At 56.9% G+C, this 23,055-nt stretch overlaps 12 protein-coding genes across 12 annotated transcripts; 7 read left to right on the plus strand and 5 right to left on the minus strand.

The window, feature by feature from the left end:
• Positions 1–44: 44 nt before the first annotated feature.
• Positions 45–1,458, minus strand: BKA78DRAFT_184266 (uncharacterized protein). Its single transcript, XM_066883465.1, has 2 exons — positions 774–1,458; positions 45–724 (listed from the first exon to the last, which is right to left on the minus strand). Exons 1-2 carry the CDS (start codon positions 1,323–1,325, stop codon positions 107–109), a joined length of 1,170 nt encoding a protein of 389 aa, XP_066741052.1. The 5' UTR covers positions 1,326–1,458; the 3' UTR covers positions 45–106.
• Positions 1,459–1,639: 181 nt separating this feature from the next.
• On the minus strand, positions 1,640–2,473 carry BKA78DRAFT_256190 (dephospho-CoA kinase; the record flags this gene model as incomplete). The annotated part of the gene is made up of 1 exon (XM_066885062.1): positions 1,640–2,473. The coding sequence occupies one exon, from the start codon at positions 2,471–2,473 to the stop codon at positions 1,640–1,642; it is 834 nt and encodes a 277-aa protein (XP_066741053.1).
• A 475-nt stretch (positions 2,474–2,948) lies between these two features.
• On the plus strand, positions 2,949–3,863 carry BKA78DRAFT_355337 (nuclear pore complex component-domain-containing protein; the record flags this gene model as incomplete). The annotated part of the gene is made up of 2 exons (XM_066891887.1): positions 2,949–3,166; positions 3,215–3,863. The coding sequence occupies 2 exons, from the start codon at positions 2,949–2,951 to the stop codon at positions 3,861–3,863; spliced, it is 867 nt and encodes a 288-aa protein (XP_066741054.1).
• Positions 3,864–4,767: 904 nt separating this feature from the next.
• Positions 4,768–6,942, minus strand: BKA78DRAFT_374395 (permease for cytosine/purines, uracil, thiamine, allantoin-domain-containing protein; the record flags this gene model as incomplete). The annotated part of the gene is made up of 6 exons (XM_066892793.1): positions 6,711–6,942; positions 6,565–6,654; positions 6,450–6,500; positions 6,162–6,383; positions 4,999–6,100; positions 4,768–4,833 (listed from the first exon to the last, which is right to left on the minus strand). The coding sequence occupies exons 1-6, from the start codon at positions 6,794–6,796 to the stop codon at positions 4,768–4,770; spliced, it is 1,617 nt and encodes a 538-aa protein (XP_066741055.1). The 5' UTR covers positions 6,797–6,942.
• A 599-nt stretch (positions 6,943–7,541) lies between these two features.
• On the minus strand, positions 7,542–10,800 carry BKA78DRAFT_321564 (uncharacterized protein). Its single transcript, XM_066889039.1, has one exon. It carries the CDS (start codon positions 10,720–10,722, stop codon positions 8,038–8,040), a length of 2,685 nt encoding a protein of 894 aa, XP_066741056.1. The 5' UTR covers positions 10,723–10,800; the 3' UTR covers positions 7,542–8,037.
• Positions 10,801–11,178: 378 nt separating this feature from the next.
• BKA78DRAFT_355340 (uncharacterized protein) lies at positions 11,179–12,409 on the plus strand (the record flags this gene model as incomplete). The annotated part of the gene is made up of 3 exons (XM_066891888.1): positions 11,179–11,358; positions 11,416–11,624; positions 11,674–12,409. The coding sequence occupies 3 exons, from the start codon at positions 11,179–11,181 to the stop codon at positions 12,407–12,409; spliced, it is 1,125 nt and encodes a 374-aa protein (XP_066741057.1).
• A 220-nt stretch (positions 12,410–12,629) lies between these two features.
• Positions 12,630–13,698, plus strand: BKA78DRAFT_184299 (uncharacterized protein). The gene has a single exon (XM_066883466.1). The coding sequence runs from the start codon at positions 12,850–12,852 to the stop codon at positions 13,492–13,494; it is 645 nt and encodes a 214-aa protein (XP_066741058.1). The 5' UTR covers positions 12,630–12,849; the 3' UTR covers positions 13,495–13,698.
• BKA78DRAFT_184300 (uncharacterized protein) lies at positions 13,699–14,652 on the minus strand. Its single transcript, XM_066883467.1, has one exon. It carries the CDS (start codon positions 14,446–14,448, stop codon positions 13,903–13,905), a length of 546 nt encoding a protein of 181 aa, XP_066741059.1. The 5' UTR covers positions 14,449–14,652; the 3' UTR covers positions 13,699–13,902.
• Positions 14,653–14,855: 203 nt separating this feature from the next.
• On the plus strand, positions 14,856–17,820 carry BKA78DRAFT_355341 (hint-domain-containing protein; the record flags this gene model as incomplete). The annotated part of the gene is made up of 4 exons (XM_066891889.1): positions 14,856–15,821; positions 15,866–16,247; positions 16,293–16,886; positions 16,934–17,820. The coding sequence occupies 4 exons, from the start codon at positions 14,856–14,858 to the stop codon at positions 17,818–17,820; spliced, it is 2,829 nt and encodes a 942-aa protein (XP_066741060.1).
• Positions 17,821–18,187: 367 nt separating this feature from the next.
• BKA78DRAFT_256017 (cytosolic Fe-S cluster assembly factor CFD1) lies at positions 18,188–19,216 on the plus strand (the record flags this gene model as incomplete). Its single annotated transcript, XM_066885047.1, has 2 exons — positions 18,188–18,430; positions 18,509–19,216. The coding sequence occupies 2 exons, from the start codon at positions 18,188–18,190 to the stop codon at positions 19,214–19,216; spliced, it is 951 nt and encodes a 316-aa protein (XP_066741061.1).
• A 798-nt stretch (positions 19,217–20,014) lies between these two features.
• Positions 20,015–20,818, plus strand: BKA78DRAFT_184330 (uncharacterized protein). The gene is made up of 2 exons (XM_066883468.1): positions 20,015–20,042; positions 20,094–20,818. The coding sequence occupies exon 2, from the start codon at positions 20,256–20,258 to the stop codon at positions 20,712–20,714; it is 459 nt and encodes a 152-aa protein (XP_066741062.1). The 5' UTR covers positions 20,015–20,042; positions 20,094–20,255; the 3' UTR covers positions 20,715–20,818.
• A 432-nt stretch (positions 20,819–21,250) lies between these two features.
• BKA78DRAFT_298173 (uncharacterized protein) lies at positions 21,251–22,395 on the plus strand (the record flags this gene model as incomplete). Its single annotated transcript, XM_066886871.1, has 3 exons — positions 21,251–21,399; positions 21,455–21,674; positions 21,730–22,395. The coding sequence occupies 3 exons, from the start codon at positions 21,251–21,253 to the stop codon at positions 22,393–22,395; spliced, it is 1,035 nt and encodes a 344-aa protein (XP_066741063.1).
• Between the last annotated feature and the right edge of the window lie 660 nt (positions 22,396–23,055).

The following is a 23,055-nucleotide window of genomic DNA, read 5'->3' on the forward strand; positions in this document are numbered from 1 at the left end:
AGTGTATGTAGTGTAGCAACGGTCGAATATATGATGCCATTCTTGCGAGGCAGTTGGCGCGTTTGTCGTCTGTCTGAGCTTTCACACAGCGCCGAGTCTAAACGGTCTAGTCAAAGAACATGTAAATGCCGAGGGAAGAGCCTTCGTCGATGTTAGAGTCGGCGCGGGCGGTGCGTTCGTCGGATTGATTGGACGCGTTGGACCGCTTCGACTTGTTCGACTGCTCCGACTTGGTCTCGTCGGCGTCCTTGTGGCTGGCGGCTTTCTCCGAGGGAGCAGGGCTGGCGCTGGGCTTGGCCTTGACGTTGTTCGGGATGCGTCTGTGGTGGCGTTGGCCGGTCAAGAGCGTAGTGTCTAGATTTGCCGGCTTCGTGTCTCGCGCAGGGGCACTGTCAGCAGCGGGAGCTCCTCGAGAGAGCACGCGGCTGAATTTGCCGCTGGTGGGAGTTTTCAAGAAGGCGCGCGGAGTCGAGAGACCGCCTTTGCCGACGTCTTGTGGAGGGATGCCGTCGGCGGCGGGAGCTCCTCGAGGGAAGAAGCGGTCGAATTTGTTGTGACGGGGAGTCGTGGGCTTCTTCTCGAGGGTGGGCGGAGTCGACAGACCGCCTTGGCCGACCCAAGTCGCGGATTTGCCGTCGTCGGAGAGAATCATGAAGCCGACCTTGTCAAACGTCTTGTCGATGGTGACGGTCACGTCCTCTTCGCGGTTGTTGGGCCGAGACGCCTGGACTGGTCAGCAGTAATCGTGGTGAGAGATGGAAGACGATGCTCACCTTGGGGTTGCAAAGCGAGCAAGATGCCATGGCGGCAGATCGGTCTGGTTCGGCTTGACGGTATGGTCTATTTAGGCCTCGTCCAGGAGGGTAGTCCAAGCCAGTGATGCGGCTTATATGACGCTCAAGCTCGTCGTCTTCTTCTACCCTGCGTTCCCATTTTGCGCGATCCATCCAGGCCGGTTCATGGAGCTGGTGACGACGGTTTTCTGCGACCTGGCGGCGGTTTTCCCGACACCAATCCGGACATTGAAGATCGGGCAGGGACGGAGCGGCATCAATGTAGCTGGGAGGGCCTTGACGCAGAGCGGGGGTCAAGTCGCCTCCAACATCTTCATTGACGAGAGTCGAGTCAGAAAGGCTGTTGTTCCGACGTCGCGAATGATAGGTTCTTGGAGGCTCATCGGCGACGAAGCTCTGCGGGCGTTGCGGCGAGGCAAAATAGCCACGGCGCAGTAACTTGGATGAGTTGTCGAAGATGGCGTGGCCGGGCTGATAACGAGAAGTGAGAGGGTCCGGTTGCCTCGATCCGTGACGAACACGATCAGACATGTTGGCTTTGACTAGGGCGTATTGACAATGGTACAAGAGGTCGAAGGTTGTCAGTCTTGAAGGAGTGGTGGGAGGCAAAAAGATGTGCGTTGGAGTTGAGGGAAGAAGGCCAGCAGGCAGGCAGTCGAGTTGGCGGTCACGCTGAATCGTCACGGCACTACCACCATCGTGGCCCTGACCACGCAGTCTCTCAACTCTGGTGCCAAGGGTGCGCGTGCCCCTTTGAGCCTTTCATAGACTATAGCAAAGCTCAGAACAAGTCTACCAACGGCCATGGTTTACTCACATGTGATTCTTCACTATCATGGGTACAGCTAGAGCTTGGCCTTTTCCATAGTCTTCTCCTTTTCCCACTGAAGCTGCACATTGCGCATTCTCCAAAAACTCCACAGCGCCGTGATAGCGGCCAATGGCGGGCATATGAGCTGTAGCAATGCCCACCACTGAGGACTCCTCTTCTTGACATCAGCCATTACCTGAGCGACCTGCTTCTGGAGCTGCTCGCGGTCACCGTCATTCCACACGACTACGCCCGCGCCCTTTCCCCTCCTCATGACTCTTTCTGCCTTTTCGCGAACATCAGTCTGGCTCAGCACTCTGTTCTTGGCGTCTTCTTCGCTGAGATGCGGGTCGCGCGCTCTCAACCTCTGCATCTGAATCTCGGGCTCGCTGACGGCCACCACCATTATCGTGCCGCAAAACTTTTCCCAGCCGCTCTCAAACAAGAGCGGGATGTCGAGGACGACAGCCCAATGGCCCTTTAGATACGCCCATACCATCTCTTTGTACATTTCGCGACGTACGGCAGGGTGGACAATGCTGTTTAGCTTCTTGCGATCGCGCATCGTCTCTTCTCCACCGCCAAATACGCGTCTTCCTAGCGCAGGCCGGTTCAGCGGACGTCCTTTACCTGTAGGGCCATCTTCGCGGCCGGCGCAAGCGGGGTCCGAGGCGGGCAGTAGCAGGTCTGGCGTGGTGGGACCAAAGTACTCTACAATGGCGCGATAGCCAGGAGTGCCAGGCTCGACGACTTTGCGCGCGACGACGTCGGCGTCGATGATGGGAAGATTGTACGGCGGGCTGCGCAGGATGTTGGATACGGTCGACTTGCCGGTCGCAATGGAGCCCGTGAGGCCGAGAAAGAGCATCGTGGTAGTAGGTGGTGGAGCTTTGACGTGATGCGGAATGAGGTCAGAGAGGTCAGGCTGAGGTGCTGGATGTGTGCTCCGACGCAAAACGAGAGGAATTGGGAGAGTTGGAAAGCACGAGGGAGCGATCGCGCAGGGCAAAGCAGACGCAAGCAGATCGAAGAGCAAGAAGAGGTGCAGTCGAAGTAAGTGGGATGGATGGTGCCGTCGGCAATTGAGTTGGGGTGTTGGTAGCTTGACTCGCGCAGCGGTGCCATGGGCGATAGGGATCAGCGTGCGCCAAAACAATGCAATCAACACGTCCCTCTCTCTCCTCCAACTCTCCATCCACCGCCGCTCCCCCACCACGCCCTCGACAATGAGGTGCTGAACTCCCAGATACTACTAACCACTAACCTCACAGCTACCCCAGCTCGTCCCTCCAGCTGAGTTTCCTCCAATCAAACAACAAAAGCCCCGCGCAAAATTCGACGCCATGAGCACGCCCAACACCCCATCTAGCTCAACCCCAGCCCAAGCCAGCACAGCTACGCCCACGGGCACCTGGCGTCACCCGCGCTTCGAAGAGATCAATCGTCGAAAGAATGCCAACAAGTTTGGCGATGCCGAAGCCCAATCCTTGCTGATCACAATTGCCATCCTCTTCCTGACCTTCCTCGTCCCCAGACTCACCCCGCGCATGATCCACCAAGTGTGAGTACTCCACCACCAAGGTACAACGCACCAATCTGACATGCCCAGCTGCATCGGCCTCCTGAGTCCTCTGCCCGTCAGCCCTGCCAGCCTCCTCGGCCTCGTCCGTCTTGCCCTGCTCGTCCGCGGCGTCGTCACCCTGATGCCTCTTTTCCGCAAACCCGACGACCTCGCCGACATTCCGCTGACGCCGCAACAACGCGAGCTCCTCGGCCTGGATCCAAACGTCGCCTCGGCGCCCGGCACCCCCAACTCGGGCGTCTACATCACGCCGCCCCGCTACGCGCGCTCGCCGACGCCGCGCGGCAGCGGCCGCCGCTCGGCATCGCGCAACGCGTCCGGCTCGCCCTTTTCGTCCAGCCCGCGCGGCGGTGGCTCCGGCTCGTCGCCGTACAACTACAGTCCGTCAGGCAATAACGGCTCGCCGCTGTGGCAGAGGGCCGTGGCCGGAGACCGGCGCCAGACGTGGAACGAGAGCCAGCAGTCGGCGTCGGCAACGGCGGCCAGCGGACGCGAGCTGTACGAGACTCTGGGCAGGGAGAGGGAGAGCATGGGCAGCAGCGTGCCGGGCACGCCGACGCCCATGGGAGCGGCCGGAAAGAGCCCGTCGGTGTCGTTGACGAATCGCTGGCTGTACGAGAAGAGCAGGAGGAGCGAGGGCCTTTCGAGCCCGCGGAACAGCGGCATTTACGTCTAGGTGAAGGCGGCATGTGGCCAATGGGCTTGGAGTTGTTCGGCTCGATGCAGAGGAGGCGATGGCGATTTTTCGAGAGAGGCACTGCGGCTGGTCTGATTGCTCTATACCATGGACACGGCGCTTTGGGATTATCAAAGGCATGGGTCGAGGGAGAACGTACGTACGCATTGATTCACCACCCGTCACGACTAGGATAAACAATTCAAAAACCAAATGCGTGCCTTTGCATTGGGTGACGGAGTCAAACATCAACTCCAAGGCTTCTAGTCAGCCAAGGCAGACGTCAAGCAGCTAGGGAGCATTCGAGCTCGTTGGACCCAGCGATACGGCTGCGTTGCAGCCACAGCAGGGACAGGAGCAGAGAAGAAAAAAAAAGGCAGGCAGGAGACCAAAAAGAGACGACGGCAAAACAGCCAAGACCCTCGCCCGCCCACCCCACCAGGTTGCGGATTGCGAACACCTACCCACCCTTATTCATTTTTGCCTGATTCTACCTCACGTCCATCTGCTCTTTTTCCCCTTTCCGTCCGCCAGAGAAGACGAAACATTTAACGGCGCCAGGTAGGTGGGTGGGTAGGTTCGCCAACTCAACTCCAACCCCTGTACTACCTTATACTGCACTGGTGCAACGTACGCACTGTACATGGCCGAGGGATGGAAAAGTGGTGGCTGATGTTCGCATTGGCGCATCTTATGGAGGTGTGTGGAGTCGGAATCGGTGTTGGGCTCGGCGGCGGTTCCGACTGGCACGGATTGCTTGCTGCTTTGGACTGAGACGAGACGCTGGGAAGAGGGGTGGTGAGGTGAGTGATGGATGATGATGATGATGAGGGAGGGAGATGGTGTAGAAACTGGTGATTTCTGGGGGGCGTCTACTTTGCCGAGTATGTGGGGTGGCCGAGTTCTAGGGGATGTAGACGAATTTCAACGCAGAAGTCATGGTTGCGGTGAAGAGTCGTTTTGCATCTACCTACCTACATACATAGGCATGTACATGACTATCCCACCTTCTCCACATCGCCCCTGACAACGTGATGCTCATCGACACTACCACTACCGCTCCCACTCCCACTCCCACTGCCCCTCGCACTCCCCCAAAGCTTCCCCCCACCCCCTCCACAACCCCCTCATACACCTCATCCGGCAGCACGGCCCTCTCCACCTTGCTCCTCTGATCCCCACACACCGTCTCCAGCAGCCAAAACAACGCGCCCGTACTCGCAAAGCCGAGCAGCCAGCCAAACGCATACGGGCGCTCGCCCACGCCCGCATCCACGTCCGGGTTGACGCTGGCAATGAAGCCGGGCAAGCTAGGCGCGACGCCGACGACAAAGGCGACGACGGCGCGCCAGTTGACGCCGGCGGCGTTGTAGCGGTAGGCGCCTTGCGGGTCGTACAGGGCGCGCACGTCGTAGCGGCGGCGCTTGACGAGCCAGAAGTCGACGCAGAGCACCGCGGCAATGGGCCCCAGGGAGACGGCGTAGGCGCTCATGAAGTTGAGGAACGACGCCGCGCTGGCCAGGATCTTCCACGGCACCAGCGGCCACGCGAGCAGCGCCGTCAGCAGCTGCCCGCGCCGGATGTCGACGAAGCGCGGGAAGAGTGCTGCCAGGTCGTTGGCCGCCGACAGCGAGTTGGCGCTGACGTTGACGCCGATGGCCGCGAGCGCGAACGACGCCCCTGCGAAGAAGCGCGCCGCGCGGCTCGGCCACAGCGACACCAGCACCATCGGGTCCCACGGGAACGAGCCGCCCGTTTGCGCTGGGTAGAGCGCGGCGCCGGCGGCCGAGGCCGCGATGCCGATGAAGGCGATGAAGGTGAAGACGAGCGGCAGCAGCGGCACGTACATGGCCTGCCAGCGCACACTCACCTTGGAATACCGCGAGAAGTCGGCCTGGTTGACGCTCAGCGTGGCGTAGTTGCCGATGATGCTGGTCAGGTTGGTGAGAAAGGCCCAGGCGTAGGCGGAGCCGTGGGCCGTGGTTGGCTGCGACCACAGCTCGACTTTGGTGTTGCGCGTCGCGACAAAGGACCAGATGAGGATGGCGATGAAGGTGGGCGGGACGACGATGGTCTTGAGCATGAAGAGGTACCGCAGCTTGTTGGGGTGGATCACCATCAGCGGCATCTGCAGCAGCCAGAAGAGGAAGAAGGATATCATTGTTGCCGTCGTGATGCCTTCGGACGAGGGGATGTGGTTTGCCAGCGTGAGGAACGAGGGCCATATGGCGCCGATCCTGGTGGGGTCAGGGGTCAGTGTTGTGTTCCAGGGGGGAGAAAGGGGGAAGGGTGACTTACATGACGCGCACGCAGTTGGCGCCGTTCATTGTTTGAATGGCAAACCAAAACACGGCCAACACGACACGCGACACAATGGCAATGTACGACCCCCAAAAGCCCCAGCCAGCGCGCGCCAGCACGGGGAACGGCGCGTGGTACAGGGAGCCGATGGCGCCGTTGAGCGCAATGACTATCGACACCATGAAGAAGCCCAAGGCGACGATGCCGAGCGTCTCGCGCCTGCAAGTCCGACGCCTTAGCAACACGCACACACATCTCTCTCGGTCCTCACAGGGGGAACTTTACCATCCTAGCCCCACTGCTATCACCGACGATGCAAACTCCCAGCTTGCAGCACTGCAGACGGACGATGCATCAGTGAACCAAATCCAGGGAGAGGGTGTGCGTCGCCGTAGCTCACTTGAACGCGTCTGAGATCCAATATGCCACGAAGCTGCAGACGCCCCATTTACGCTGGTGGCGGGGGACGGGGTCCAAGTCGACATTGGTCCTGCACATGGAGACATCAATATCGGCGCAAACTATCGACTCGTGCGTCAAACTCACCACCTAGAGTCGCCATTGGAGAATTGAGACTTGGATTGCTCGACCCGCAGCGTCGGTTTGGTGAAGTTGATCCTAAGCGACTTCATGGTTGGCGATGGGCAGCGGCCGACGCTGCGTGAGGTGGTGGTTGGTCGTACGGGGATTGCAGCAGCATTTCGTCAAGACAGAGACAGGCAGACAGGCACAGCTCTATATGCTGGGTAGATCAGGATGTCGACACCCGCCAGGCCGTCGTATCACGCAGCCCATCGACGCCAGCCAGGGAAGCTGATGGGATGCTGCGATAAGGATAAGGTGCTTCAATCAGACCGGCTGGCTGCTTGTGGTGGTTCGACAACCCCAACCCAGCCCAAGCTAACGCCTGCATGTGACGGCATCGATGCGGGCCAACACTAGACCGTCCATCTCGAATGCATGTACGCAGAGAGCCCAAAGTGCCTGGTGTCTGAGAGTTTTGGCGTTCTTTTTTGTCCAGTCTGGAATCTTTCCGCCACCGGAGCCTGCTTGTCAGTGCCCTGCTCTGGTCTTTGGCCCGTCCCACTCTTCAACCTCAATCAACGCCTCTCCAACGCCACACTGTTCAATTCGTGTCTCCACATCGACTCCGATCCCTCTCGCCAAACAATGCAACGCGTTTGATTGGCAGTAATGCTCTCATGTCTTTCTGTCAGCACTGGCGACGTTCAGATAAGAGCTGACACACTCCAGCCAATCAAATGCCGCAACCCCGCATCCAGGAACAGCGATTGGAACGTTACTCAAAAGTCGACCACCTTCTTTCGACGGAGTTTGCGGCTCGCGGCATTGGGTCCGCTGCCCCGTGCTGCTGGGTACACGAAAACATATAAAATTCAACGATTTCTGCCTACCAACCTAACATGACTTCGTGCAAAATGTCGTCCCTGTCCGGTCCCAGCGGACTGAATTGCGGTTGCGATTGCGATTGCGATTTTTTCGATCCATGCCCACCCACGTGGCTCAATGTTGAAAAAGATACCCGTGCTTTTATAAGCCTCCCCCCATCGCCAAGTTAATGCTTGGCCAAACATGCGAAAAAGATTGAAACAAAACATTAGGAATACTGAATGAGACTGATCTCTGGGGTATTGGAAGAAAAGTAAGAGACCCGTCTGTGACCCTTCTGGCCAGGGATGGCTGATGATCCGACTGAAAAGGAGAGGATGCTGAAAAGAACGCTGGCAACACATGCTATGCGGACCGCGCAATGTCGAGTCGTTGTATGGTGTCAAACCATTCCAAACAGAGTGAACGAGAGCAAGAATTTATACAACAGAAAACCGGCAAGAGTTGATGCAAAAGGACAAAATTACTCGCGGGAAATGATGGGTGCCGACGGATGTTTGGCGGCGACGTCTGCAAGCAGACTGCCAGGAGCAAACCTGCTCGACTCGCTCACATCAAGAAGCGGTCCCTTGGCCTTGGAACCGTCCATGACGCCACGTCCAAGTGGTTGGCCCTTGTTGGTAGGTCCCCAGCTGGTTTTGGCAATGAGTCCACTCCCGGTGAATGCTTCAGCATCGGATTGGGGCACCAGGCCATGGTTGTTCATTGCGCCCATTGCACCACCGTGCTTCGTACCAGGCGCTCGAGTACTCTTCATGCGGTCCACACCCCCGGATGTCGCTGGCCTGGGGTGGTTGCCTCCGGCTCTGGCGCGCCAGTCCTTTGAGGGCGGAATCTGAATGGCGACTTCGGGACTGGTTGCCGAGTCAATGAGGCCACCAGACCCTAAGCTTGTAGGATTGAAGCCTTTGCCCTTCTTTTGAAACTGGGGCGGCGCCTGGTATTGAGGCGTGAGGTCAATCAGAGGCTTAGGCATTCGAGTCGTGTTGGTGCGCCGAGGAGCCTCACCCTGCCCGCTCCCACGTGTCGAGCGGACAGAGTTCATGCGTTGCGGGCGTGCTGATTCATCAATCGACGAGCGACTAGGGACGGAACTCGAAAGGTTGTTCAGGAGAGACGGGCCGTCTCCAAAGGGTCCGGCGTTTCTGCCTGCAGCATCACGTTGCGCTGCGACCCGCTGCCTCTGCGAGTAGGTACGACCAAGAAGCCCACCTGACGAAAATAGGCCTTCCTCGTCGGACGATGTGTTGTTGGCAGACATTGAATTCAATCGACTGTTGTTCTGGTAAGAAACCGGAGGATGCGAGCGGTTGCGCATCGACATCATGCGATCTGGAGGACTTGGGACTTTGGGTTGCTGGAGGCTGAGCTCAGGAGTTGAAGTCGGCTCAAACGAATTGGGATCGAAGAACGGCTTGAAGGAGCCAATTTGGTAGTGAGAGGAGTCGGAAGTGTGAGGACGATGGGGGGCTTTTGTCTCCTGAGTCTGCCCGTGGGTGCCCGAAACCTTTCGCGTTGACGTCAGGTTCTGCGCTAGCTGATCCCCCGCTTTGGGCTTTTTCAGGCCTTCGCCCATGACCCTGACCAAGTACCAGCTACGCCAGCCCTGGACAGAGCTAAAGAAGTCGGCAGCGTTGTCCTTGTGGCTGGTGCTGAAGAAGTGGACATAGCTTGAAGTTGTCTCGAACATTGTGGACCTTTGCTGACTCTTGACGGCAAAGCAATACTTTTTCGGCGGCTTGATCTTGCGCTGCTGGCTCGGGGTAGGTGTATAAATGTCAAAGTCGGACAGGTGGCATATGACGGTTGTGTCCTTTCCCGAGTCGTTTTTGGCCCACGTCAGCTGTCCATTGGTCTGCATGGTGATGAACCTCTTGGACCATTTTCCCGGTTTCTGCGAGTAATACATGAAGCAGGATTGGCCGGTCGGTTTCGCTTCTGGGACGGAGCCAACGCTTAAATCATGGTCCCTGCCACCGGTAGGCGATTCAATGAGGACCAGATTATTTTGCCGATCAGTGTCCCAAGAGTTGAGGACGTCTCTGACGCGCTCATATTTGCGAAGCGGCCTCTGCACGCCGCACTTTGTAAAGAACTCGAGCATTACGGACGCTTGGGGATCAATTGGTTCGGAGAGAACATTGGCGGCGGATCGGATGAGATCCATGCAAGTAGTATCCGGAGTGACGGGCAATAGAATACGCTGGCTGTTGCACTCGACCATGACACGGCGGTCGCCAGAATTAACAGCAGAGACGGGAGCATCAAGGCCGGGAACGACGCCTCCTCCGCCAGGCTTGATGGTGACTGGATCCGCAGGCTCATTGCTGACTTGCCTTGACCTGGGAGCTTCTGGCACTTGGACAGGTTGCGGCGGCGACTCGTCTCTGCGCTTGCGCAATAGACCAAGCCGCTCCCTCTTCTGACCCGAGTCAGGACTTGGACTCGGTGGTGAGTGTGAGTATCGCTGCGCATTCTTTGGCGTTGGCCACCTCTCGCGCTCCATTTCTTCTTGTCTTTGCTCCTCCTCTTGCTGTGCCCGCAGAGCCTCGGCGCGAATTGCTTCCTGACGCGCCTTGAGTTCCTGCGCGCGAAGCTCCTCGGCCTTTTTCTCGTGATATTTGCGAATCCTCTCTGCCTTGCGCCGCTCGTGCTCCTCGGCGATCTGCTTTGCTTTCAAGCGCTCTGCTTCCTCGAGTTTGGCCCTCTTTTCGGCCTTGAGCTGGGCGTGCGAGGTGGCTGGGGAAGAGTCGCCCTCGAGCATCCTCATTGCTTCTTCGCGTGCTGCTTCGGCGTAGTGGCGGTCGTCGTCGTCGTCGTCGCGTGAGGGAGCAGCAGTTGGACCAGCAGGAAGGTTTGCGGCGCGCGAACGAGCAGGAGGGAGGGCATTTGAACGTTGGGTAGGAGCTCGCGCGACACTTGGGGGGACAGGCAAAGGTGGAGCAGGAGCTGAAGCAGGAGGGCGCTTGCTGTGATAGCGCGACATGCTGCGACTCAGGGCCGTCATGGTTGAAGTTTGCTCGGGCGGCGGTGGCATCGGGGGCGGCGGTGGGTCGTTGGACGTGTCTTGGAGGTTTGGTTTGCGGAGCGAACGGTACCTGGAGAACCTGAAGGAGGTTCGGGGGCGCTGGGGGTCTGCAGCAGCCATGGTGGGACAGAAGAGGAGTTCCCAGAATGCATGCAAGGGCGGGATGGGGAGCGGAATGCAGCGCAGCGCAGCCCAAGATGGCCGGGATGGGGAGGGAATTAAAAGCAGGGCAGAGCCAGGCGACGACCAGGAGCCAGCCAGGTCGAATGTCATAAAGCAGGGAAAAGCAGGCGTCCAGGATCGACGACAGCACGCGGAGAAGCGACCGTCTCGTTAGCGGGCAGCAGGGCTGAGGCCTCTGTGACCAGGACCTCCATGCCGAGCAGAGTGAAGACAGCAAACAAACTCAAAGTGCCGTCTAGCTGTCTTCTTGTCTTGCCCGCCCTGGCTGCGGCAAGCTGGACAGACACTATTAAAATGCTGGGAGCCGCGAGCCGCGGGTGGGAGGCGAAGTGTCTACAACTTCACGCTCGTTGATGCTTCGCTCCCCCCTCGCAAAACACCCATAAACCAGCCATGGAGGCCCGGTTTCATCGCCCCGCGGCCCTGCTGATCATCTCGCTGGTCGCGCTGTTTCTGTGGTTCCGCTCCTCCCCGCCATTCCCTAACAAGACGCCCTTGGCCCATGGCTCGCAGCCAGCCTTCTCCTCCGGCCTAAATTATACGCGCTTGCAGCCAGCCAATTCCACCCTAGGCGTATGCACCCTGCCCTGCCTCTTAGATTGTCATCGTATCCCACTGACCTTCCGCCAGTTTGGCGCCGTCGTTGCCATTTCGCGCGCCAACTCGCCCCGTCAGGAGCACCTCCTCTTTGCCGGCAACCTCACCGGCATCGACATCACCATTCCACACCAGCCAAAATGGTCCGAAGACGACATATCCAAGTTCAAGGCCGAGAAGGATTCCCGCATCACCCGCGGTTCCGCCATGGCTTGGCTGGGCCACTTGAACGCCCTGCGATGGTAAGTCGTCCGCTGTTTGCCGACCCTGCAATGCTGATCCATTTCGCAGGTTCCTTGACTCTCGCCATGAAACCGTCATCATTTTGGAAGACGACGTCGATTGGGATATCCACCTGCGCACCGTTCAGGTGCCGCTGGTGTCGGAAAACTTTCAGCGCCTGACCTCGTCCAGAGACACGTATTGGGGCGACCTGACCAAGTGGGAGATTCTCTATCTCGGCCACTGCGGAGACTTCTTCTCCGTCGACGACTGGGAGAAGCTGCAGCACACGACGTTTCCCGACGATACCCTACTCCCCCGCAGCCGCATGCACACCAGGACCAGGGAACTTCTCGAGAGCTTAGACATTTACGAGGGCTACCGGATGCTTCACCGGTCCAAATGGCCCCTATGCACCTTTGGATACGCCGTGAACCGCGCTTCTGCTCGCCGCATCCTCGAAGAACTCGCCCCCAAGGAGACCGAGGGCGGCTGCCAGGCCTACGACGTCCGGATCCTGGAGGGATGTCGAGACTTGGATTACAAGTGCTACAGCGCTAATCCGGAATTGTTTCATCACATCCAAGCTCCCTCCGAGATCACCAATGCCAATGATGGCACCGATGACGCGGGGCGGATTGAACGGACAGGGGTGGTCACCACCACCAATATTGCATGCAGTGCGAGGTCCGATTCGTTCTTCACAAAAGATCCGGCGACTCTGAAGTATTTGCAGCAAGAAATTGGCGAAAAGGGCCACTGTTTGGTCGATCACATGGAAGAGGACGCCAAGAAACCCTTTTGATCTTTGCAACGAGATAGATACCCTGGTGTTGCGGCGTCGACTTGCTTTTGATCAGTCCACTCTGGCGTGCAAGCAAGCTGTTGAAACATTTGGCAATCCTCTGGATCATGGCGTCAAACACATCACATTCACCTGGACATATTCAACGTTGAGAATTTTGGTTTGTACATAGTAGAGGCGCTTGGGTTTAGTCACATTTGGCGTTGTAAAGTTGTCAGCTTGTCTGAGGTCTGAGTGACTGCTGTCTGCTCGGAGAAACCTCGGTTGACACCGCGCTGGCAGCTCTCGTTGGCCCTGCGCCACGCCGCCGACACGCAATTTACAACCCTCAAACCTTCCAACGGTTGCTGCAACCCCTTTCTTTGCTTTGCAAAAGTCCAAACCGAGCCGGTGCGGCCGTCGGCCATGGATCGCGAGTGGCTTGAAAGCTGCCATCATTCATGTTTCGCAACGGCGTCCATGCCAAAATTGGGTCACCGGCCGGGGACTTGTACCAACGTCGAGTTGCAACTGGCAAGAAACGGGGCCCGCAATCCCCGACGACACTCCCTGGCTCGTATCCTCAGACAGCTGTTTTCTGGTCTACCTTTTCGCAAAATGCATGTCCAGTGCGTGTGACCGGTTTCGCACAAGCCAGCCTGAGGAGAGGCATTCAGGCACGGTCCTCGCGGCCCGCTCTGCACCTCACCACGGTCACCATCTGCCAACCTCGCGCGGACCCTGGGCCGCAGAGACGTCAGGAGCCCGTCCTCGGAAACGCAACAGTTCCTGAGATCGTAAAACGTCCTCGTGCGCCAGCCAGATTCGCGACTTCAAATTGCGTCTCATCATTCCTCAGGCGATTGCCGAAGCAGCATTCCAGCCATTCCAGCCTCCGTGTGGCTTGCGGACGGTCCTCCCGAGTCGTTCGGGACCTTTTTCCAGATTGCCCGTCGCCATTCTCTTCGTCTCTCATCGTCGCTGACCGCATCGTTACTTTGCTGTCTTCTCCAGCACCGGGACAAACCCACACCCTGCATCGAAACATGCACTCGCCTTCTAGAAGTTCGACGTGCAATGCTCGCCATCACGCCAGTGACACATGACGCAAGCCGCCCACATGGGAGCTCAAAATGCTCACAAGAGGAAAGCCGGTTACTACTTTTACATCCAACACATGTCTAAGAACCCCTTTTGGATACGAGACCCGAAAATTTTTCCACGGGACGCATTCCAAGAGGTGGGCGAGACTGACGCTAGACCCAGAGGATGAACATCAAAGATGAGACTCCCGCCGCACGCACCGCGACGACCAACAACCCTACAGCACTTCCAGATCACGCTCATCCTCAGCTGAACATGCTCCAACATCAACCAGGCCCTGTCTGAGACTACTGCAGGAGGCCATTTCAGGGTCTCAGAAGAGCCATTCGCAGGGCTTCAGGGAGCCTGATATGGAGCATGAGGATGGAGAGAGCGGGCAGTGTTCCCTAGTCCGAGACTCGGCGCCTAAGTCAAAGTTGCGGTCTGGCCCCGCATGAAACGCACTTCGCCATCATCATCTTCCACCGTAAAAGGGGCCCAAAGCAGAGGTTCTGTACAGCGCGCTCAGCGGACATGCCAGCCTCCCATAAAGACAGCCTCTTCAAATGCGATCTACGCAGCGGAAGTGCTTCCTCTTGATGATCAAGACTTGAAAGAACCGTGCAAGCGCACAACACAAGACGTCCGAGCGCTTTGTGGGGGACGGTGACGACCGAACGCTTCGCACAGACACCCGTCCCCACCTCCACCGCAACTTCTGTCCTGCACCGCTCTCTTGAAAGAGGAGCTGATGTCGACGAGCTCAACAAGAAAAGATGTTCTGGGAGACTTCCTTGATAGTCTCTATATCCTCCAATGAACTGCTGAAATTCTCTCTCCTCAGAGATGTAAAAAAGTCGAAAAATCATGTCCAAAAGATGCTCTGCCCCCTTGAAAATCTGAACGATCTGTAGTTCCCCACTACAACCGGTCAGGCCAGCCCTGCGTATTTCCAATGGTTCCATTGGCGTGGCCATTACTCAAGGTGGTTCTACGCAAAGAACGTGTGCTGGCAGGAACAGGAGTGGCCAGTCGCTTGGGAGAATCCACAAGGGCGATGCAGGAGACCTGGGGAACCGCACGATACAAGCACTTAAGCCCTCGCCGTTCAATACGACTGATTCCACAAGGTCGACACTCCTCACTTGCAACAAATCCTTATCTTCCAGTTGGTCGTCACGATATTGACGACTGAGCTGGCCACCCACTGCTGCGTCTGTCTTTATCACCCGTGCCTTTCTGTCGCTGTTCATGAGCTCCGCCTTCCTTTGATTTAGCATTACGATTTACGACCATCCTTAGCAATCATGGTATATCACTCTCGACACCAAGCCAGCAACGACGCTGACCTGAAAAGGTTTCTGGCCAAGACTCCTTCTTTGAAATGACCAACGACACGAACACGAGCCAAGCGACGACAATCACGACTGTATATGAAGAACCAAGACAGGCCGAATACATTGAGGAAACGATTCAAAGCTCCAACGAGGACCAGCCGCTCAAGTGGACCAGGACTCTCACTACCTCGAATGTGCACGAAGGCCTCACTCCTGGAAACTCGATCCAAAACACCCGCGTCACAACTGTTTATGGCGAAGGAGATGTCATGGAGTCGGCTCAGAGAAACATGACTACCATCAATGAGGGACAGGAAGTCAAGGTCTTTGAAGAGCGCCTTGACAGCAACAATGCTGGAACCACCGCCGACAAGAGCATGGATTCTATCGACACTTCTTTTCAAGTGACCACGTTTCAGGAGCCCAAATCCCCAAGAGGAATCCAACGATCTTTCACCCTCCCTTGCTCGCCGCCCATGAGCCCTGGTGCTATGAGTCCTCGCGTCATGTCGCCCGGAGCAATGAGCCCCGGCCCTTCAAGTCCCACCTTTGGCTTTTTTGACCAAAAGACCCTTTTCGAGCCGGAGAATGGAGTTGACGACCTGACGGATGACGACTTCAAGCCCAACCCCTTTTCTCCCAGGAGCTCCTTTAGCTCCAAGAGGCCTTCTCTCAACAGGGCCAAGACTTGGGCCTCGCAGTCCCTCGCGGAATGTCTTGCAGAGAGCGATGCAAAGGCCAAGGTCGAGCTGCACCCTCTCCAGAACAAGACTGGCATGATCGTCTCGGTTCAGCCCCCGGAAAAGTCCTTGAACATGAGCCGTCACGCCGTTGACCTCGTCCTCGCCATCGATGTCTCCCAGAGCATGGCCGCTGCTGCTCGCGTTCCGGGCTCCTCCCAGGACACTGGCCTGAGCATGTTGGATCTCGTCAAGCATGCCATACGTTCCATCATCGAGACCATGGATGAGGATGACCGATTGGGTCTTGTCGCTTTTGGAAACGATGCTCAGGTGAGTTGTACTCAATGTTCTCAAGTCATTTCTGACCGTACCAGACGCTCCAGCCCCTTGCTCCCATGACCGAGGCAAACAAGGAAGCCATTCTTTCCAAGCTCGAGGACCTCCAGCCATCTGGACAGACGAATCTTTGGGCCGGTCTTCGCACTGCCTACACCCTCTTTGACCGCGCCCCTGCTTCGGGCAACGCGGCGGCTCTTTACCTCATGAGCGATGGCGAGCCCAAGCAGCGTGGCCAACCAGAGATTGACTACGTCGCCAAGCTCAAGCCAATGCTCAAGAGGACCCATGCTCAGCTCAAGGCCCCCAGATCCATCTTCACCTTTGGATTTGGGTACAAGATTCGATCCGACGTTTTGCAGTCAATCGCAGAAGTCGGCGGTGGGAACTATGCATTCATTTCGGACGCAGGCATGCTCGGTAAGCCTCTTACTCCTGGACTGTGAACGTACGCTGACTTTTCAGGCTCTGTGCTTGTCCACGCTGTCGCAAACTTTTACTCTACTTTTGCCACTGGCGCAAAGCTCACTCTTCGCACTACGGGCGGCCTCGAGCTCAAGGTGCCAAAGGGTTCTGCCATCTTCACCAAGTCCGAGAGTGAACTTGTTCTCTCGCTCAACAACATCCAGTTTGGCCAGTCTCGCGACATCTTCCTCGAGTACGAGTCTAGCACTGTCGCTGACGACGCTGGTGTATCTGCTACTCTCGTCTACACTGCCCCTGGCGACGTTTGCCACGTTGCCAATGGAAAGGCGCAGGTCTCCGAGACTTCGTCCCTCGAGCCTAGCCTGGTCAGCTACCACGTCTCTCGCGCCAAGGTCTGCGAGTTTCTCTCTTCGTTGCCTGCGGCGGAAGGCACTACTTTTGCAGCGCAGCATGAAGCGCTCCAGAGTGCTCAGGTGGAACTGAAGCAGCTTGTTGAGAACCTGAAAGATGGTCAGCCTGAGGACAAGAATAACAATGGCTTGCTTGAAGCCTTGGACGGTGAAGACCCCAAGGGCCAGATCCGGACTGCATTGGCAGGAGACCTCAACTTTAGAACGTGGGGTGCACACTATCGTAAGTCGTCTCCCTAACTTTCCCATCCACTCGCTAATCAATCACAGTGCCTTCTATCCTGCACGCTCACAGGAACCAAGTCAGCACGTCGTTCAAGGATGGCAACGCCCTCCAATACGGCCAAAACAGCCCCATGTTCAGCAAATACCTGGACGAGCTCAACTCAACCTTCAACCACCTACCCGGCCCCAAGCCATCGCGTCCCAACCTCGGCCGCACACGCTCCGACTCGCTCATGTCGGCGGCCGACAAGACCGTCGCGCAACCCCCAATGGCCGACTTCAACCGCGTCGACAACCCCTGCTTCGCGGGCACCTGCCGGGTCGAAATCGCCAACGGCGCCACCATCGCCGTCAGCAAGCTGCGGCCGGGCATGCTCGTGTGGACGCCCGTAGGCCCGCGCAAGGTCGTGTCGGTCGTCAAGACGCGCGCGCGCGACGTGGCCATGTGCCAGATTGGCGACCTGTGGATCACGCCGTACCACCCCATCTTCTTCGAGTGGAGCTGGGTGTTTCCCGTGGCCGTGGCAGACCCGGTCATGGTCAAGTCGACAAACATCTACTCGGTGCTGCTCGCGCAGCACGGCGCGCCGCACGCCCACGCCATCAACGTCGACGGCGTCACCTGCGTCACCCTCGGCCACGGCCTCAAGCAAAAGGGCGCCCAGGGCGTCCGCGGCCACCCCTACTTTGGCGACTGGGCCGCCGTCCACAAGGACCTTGCCAAGCTGCCGCGCGAGAGGAGCGGCAAGTTGCGCTCGGGCGGCATCAAGAGAGACCCGGCGAGCGGACTCGCCGCGGGTTTCGTGCCGCCCGGCGGCAAGCTCGATGGCCGTCCGTCGTGGTTGAGGCTCTCGCCGACCATTTTGAAACGCCAAATGTCGGTCCGCGGTTACTTGAGTCCCTCTGGCGATGGTGTCCGGGGAAGGTTGTAGCAAGCAGTTGCTGTACTGTATCCTTCTGTCTGATTCATAGTGTTTTGTTTGTTGGAGTTGTCGAGATGAGCTGGGATCCTATAGACTATGCTAGAAATGTATAAACACTTTGTAAAAACATAGAGGCAAGACGTGCGGTTGTGACGGCGGAGAAAGATCCAAGGGCGGAGCGGAACCTAGCTTGGCGCGCCCTCGTCCGCCCGCTCGCCGTCGGGTGTCCGCCCGCATTTCAAATCAACCGCAGACAATCGCCATCACCACCGCACAAGCAATGCCGCCGCCACCACGTCTTTCCTGCCATACCAGTGTCGATTCTCTCTCCCAATCGCCCCTCCCCGACTGAAAGTCCCCACAATACTCCCCCAACATGGGCCTCGAAAACGTCCAAAACATCGTCCTCGTCCTCTCGGGCAAAGGCGGCGTCGGCAAATCCAGCATCACGACGCAGCTGGCGCTGACGCTGTCGCTGCGCGGCCACAGCGTCGGCGTGCTCGACATTGATCTGACGGGCCCGTCCATCCCGCGCTTTTTCGGCATCGAGAATGCAAAAGTCACACAGGCCCCCGGCGGCATGGTGCCCGTGACGGTGCATCCGGCGCACACGTTGGCGGTTCCGCGCAACACCACCACTACGACGACGACGACGACGGAGAAAACAGAGGACGAGGAGGCAGAAACCAAGCAAGAGCAGGAGCAGGAGCGGCACGTCGGCGCCCTCGGCTGCATGTCCCTAGGCTTCATCCTGTCGGCGCGCACCGACGCCGTCATCTGGCGGGGGCCCAAGAAAACAGCCATGGTGCGGCAATTTCTCTCGTCGGTGCTGTGGCCACCGGGGCTGGACTACCTGCTGATCGACACGCCGCCGGGGACGTCGGACGAGCACATCTCGCTCCTCGAGACGCTGCTCAAGGACGCGGTGACGTCGGCGCGCCTGCGCGGCGCCGTCGTCGTCACCACACCACAGGCCGTCGCCGTGTCGGACGTCAAGAAGGAGCTCAACTTTTGCCGCAAGACGGGCGTGCGCGTACTGGGCGTCGTCGAGAACATGGCCGGCTTCGTCTGCCCCAACTGCAGCGAGTGCACCCACGTGTTCAGCAAGGGCGGCGGCCAGGTCATGGCGGCCGAGTTCGGCGTGCCGTTTCTGGGGAGCGTGCCCATCGATCCGGCGTTTGTGCTGCTGATTGAGGAGGGCCGGCGCCCGGTTTATCCCAAGGGCACTGTGGTGGTGGAGGGGACGGAGGTTGGTGGGGAGGCGGAGACAAAGGACGACGATGAGGCGCAGACGACGACGCGCGATCCGGGCACCTTGGTCGAGAAGTACACCGCCTGCTCCCTTTTCCCGCTGTTTGATGGCATCGTGGGCCAGGTGCTGGAGAACGTCGAGGCGGGGCCGTAGGCGCACGCTTCCAAATCAGGGGCGCGGAAAGAAGATAGAAGTCTACTACGCATGGTAAGGCGCAATGGCGGTTGCTTGGTCTGGGTACTGCATCAAAACAACGTTTGACACCAACTTATTCCTATCAATTTCTTTTGAACAAGAACCCCGAGTTGTGGAGCAGCCAAACCATCGAATGAGAAGATAAGGAATCACAGAAGCCTCTGGGAGGAAAGTCCTGACGACGAAAGAAGTGAGAAATGTCGCCTCCAAACCGTGGTACCGCCCAAAATCCCAAGGCACCTATGGCAAGCAAGTACGGCGAGCCCTCAAATCACTCGTGTACGTATGAGGAGCATTCGAATTCGAATGCTTTGTCGCGTAAACACTTGGATATTTCAGGTCGTAGAAGTGTAGCCTTAGGGAGCATTCGTGCTCCTGTGTCGTGTCGGGCGTGGAAGTTGACATTTCTTGTGCGCCACGCTGTGGCGTCGTGTGTGCAGCCAGTGGGGTCTAACTTGCTATTGTTTAGAGCCTGCGGACTGTGTGAGGAGCTGTCGCACGCCTCAAGCGTGAGATTGATAAGGAGGCTTCAGCATCTCTCGGGGCATAGCGGTCTCAGGCGTTGAAGCCCCCATGGTTGGTCCGAGGCCCAGTAGCAAAAGTCGTGGCATACACAGCAAAGAAACTGAGCCAGAGCGACCAGCGAGTAGTCAAAGGCGCAACCACGGAGGCATGGAAATTCTCCATCTCAAAAATGCGTGCGTCTTGTGGGAGTGTTCAAGCCCCTTCCGCATTTGATGTTGGAATTCATTTGATGATGGCTTTTGATGCCCAAAAAAACAAGGTACGTCACTGTGTTCTGTCGCAGAAACAAGCCGTTCTAAAGTGCTTGCAGGAATCCTTCAACATTGAGTTGAGACTCAACTACGAAGTGATTGAAGAAGTTCACTATGCGCTTGTCTGAAGACACCGCCGTGAGGATGCCGAAAAATTACGAGAACGGATCCTGGCATACTCCATCCATTACTGCGAGATTCATTCAATCGAGTAGCTCAAAATGAGGAGCGCCTCAAAGGACTTCCAACATTTTCAAAGTCTTTGGCAATCTTTGATCAATGAGGACAAGTTCGTCCACGAAGCAGGTCTTCCTGTCGTTATGGTTGCCTGTGAAGGCCTTCCCCTGAGCTTCGAGCCTCCTGCATACGGCATCGATCCGAAAGCGGTCAGATATTGGCCCGGTTACAGCTCCACGGTCAGGAAAGCTGTGAGGAACATTGCAAAGGATCGAAAAGTCCAGTCCATCCCGAAAACGACCAATCCAGCTAAACGTCCTGCCGAGTCCAGCGCCAAGCCGACTGACGCGAAGAAGAGCAAAGTCATGCAAGCGGCGCCTTTGACCGGAGAATCAACGTCCAAGCACGCCATCAAACAGGAGGATGGACCGGATTTTAGGACAACAAATTACTCAGCCTGGAAACAAACTAAGGAGGGACAGAAGCTGGAAGTTCGACGTTGAGGCCTTTGAGAACATCAAAAGCTTTGTTCTGACCAGGAGCTGCGCGTTCGGAGTGTCTGCAAAGTAGCATTGGATCATCACACTACATGGAGCGGTTGGTACTTGTTGCAAATGTATATTTTCTGTATCTGTTCTTTGTCTTGATTTTACAGCATCAGTATGTAAGGCGGGTGTAGCTTTCTGCACGCAAATCACACTCATGGAGCAATGTCCTGGCCCTTTTTGGATCATGAGAGAATAGCGGGTAACCGGGTACATGTCAACCTTACCGTTTGGTGCCAAATCTGCGTGCCACACGGCAGGCTTTCAAATTATCAAGTCCAGATGTGTGCGCATAGGGAGCATTCATACACGTCATTCCAGTGGACCACAAAAGAAGCAACAACTTTGAAGTTTGGTGCCAAAGTCGCTTGGGTCAGACCACGCGACCAACCCGTTTTGAAAAATTGTCTCACCAGATTCACCCTGCATTCGGAGCTCCTCCCTTGAGTTGAGCTCGAAGTTTCCACATCAGCTTAGCGTTGCTGCGCGGAGCGATGCGGTCGCCTGCTGGCACGACCGCTAAATTGGTCTCAGCTGCCCCCAACTCCGCAATTGGCATGGTAGCAACCACCCTCCAAGCTCGTTTGGAACCTAAGTGTTCTTCGCTCCATGCTGTTACCGTGGTTCGGACTTGTCGAGAAAGGTATTTATGATGACCGTGTGCATCTGGAAAGGAAATTTCCTTTCCATTTTTTCAGTATCTTGGGCATTGGGATTTTACTTCCAGGATCCTTCACCTTCTCGCAGAGTGTCTATTTTGTGCCCATCAGTTTTTTGAAAAGCTCAAGTCCTCTGGATTACACTCAAGTCTCAAGTTGCTTCCACAACACCTTACATTGTGCGCAAGATTTCATCGACCGAAAGGCCTTTTCGCTACCACACGACATGGAGTATTCTCCTTTTCCTCGTCGGAGTTCTGTAAGTCACTTCCTCTCAGGAGTTTGCGCAAACAATGAGCTAAAGTCATCCCCAGGATCCCATCAAGGCACTCCTTTTGATCCTCAATTTGGAAGCGCTCTCGAAGATGCACCGCGCACTTGTCCAACGGGACAGTCGCCTGAAAGCCGACGTCATACGCAAGTGCATCGTGCACTTCGGCGCCGGCAAAAAGATCCAGCTGCCGTCAAACAGCGCCAAGTTCCTGCAGATCCAAAAGATTTGGGAATCCATCAAAGACGATGGCAGCGTGCGCAAGGCTGGTCCTCTGATTAAGGAGGTTCGCACCGATGGCTTCCCCCTGAGCTTCGAGCCTTGCGTGTACAAAATCAATCCGGAGGCTGTCGCCGTTTGGCCCAGCTACGGAGCCGAGCGCAAGGACAGCGGTGCGACGGTCGGCGGAGATGCGCCTGCCGATGCTCCTAGCAACCCAGCCAAGCGTCCGAGTGACTCCATTGATCAGTCCTCCGACGCGAAGAAGTTGAAGGTCATTCCCGATGCCCCGGCAGTCAGAGAATTCGGTCCCCTCACTTTTGAAGCCTTCGTCAAGGAGCAAGAGAGATTGGAATGCATGACGGCAAAGTATTCGGCTTGGAAGCAAACTGAAGAAGGGCGGAAGCTGGGTGTCGACGTTGAGGCTTTTGAGAGCATCAGAGGCTTCATTCTGGCCAGAATTGGCGAGCATGGAGCATCTGCGTTTTGAGTAGAGACTTTTGAGGGTTAGGAGACGACTTTGTAATTGACAGAATGCATTGGCAATTTCGAGATTTGGGGTCGAATTCGCTTGATTAAAGGCGAGTTCTCAATTCACCGAGTCCAGATGTGTGCGCATGGGGAGCATTCAAGCACCCGTGCTCCGCCTTGGAGTTGATGGTTCTTTCCGTGGCTGCTGTGAAGTTGAACTCCAAAATCAGAAGCAACATCCAGTTGACCATCACCACTCTTCGGGTTCAGATCTAGAGGATACAGCTTCGACATTGTTTCTCGACCTAGAATTTCCATATTCGGTTAGCGCCAAAGTGCAATGAACCGGGGGTTTCGTCGATTCCATTCTCCCTGAATCGACTTGGAGGGGTCGTGGGATGCTGTCCTGCGAGTTTAGGGAACAAAAGTCGAGACACTTTCAAGAGTGCGACCATTTCCATGTCAAGAGGTGCGCGGAGGAGGAGCATTCAAGAAATCCAGGTGCAGGACAGGGAAGCCACTAAATCCCTATCACAGGCACCGTTCGTGACCTCTTCACGCGAGAGAGTCACGGAGCAGTTGTGGTCTCGTTTCCACTTTGAGCGCCTTTTAACATTTCAAGATTCCCCGAGTTGTCGGTCAATGGGCGTGGGCCGTAGCCTCTTCATGCGTGTGGATA

The sequence above is a fragment of the Phyllosticta capitalensis genome (genome assembly GCF_038381095.1).
Source record: "Phyllosticta capitalensis strain CBS 128856 chromosome Unknown BKA78scaffold_9, whole genome shotgun sequence".
Classification (NCBI taxonomy): domain Eukaryota; kingdom Fungi; phylum Ascomycota; class Dothideomycetes; order Botryosphaeriales; family Phyllostictaceae; genus Phyllosticta; species Phyllosticta capitalensis.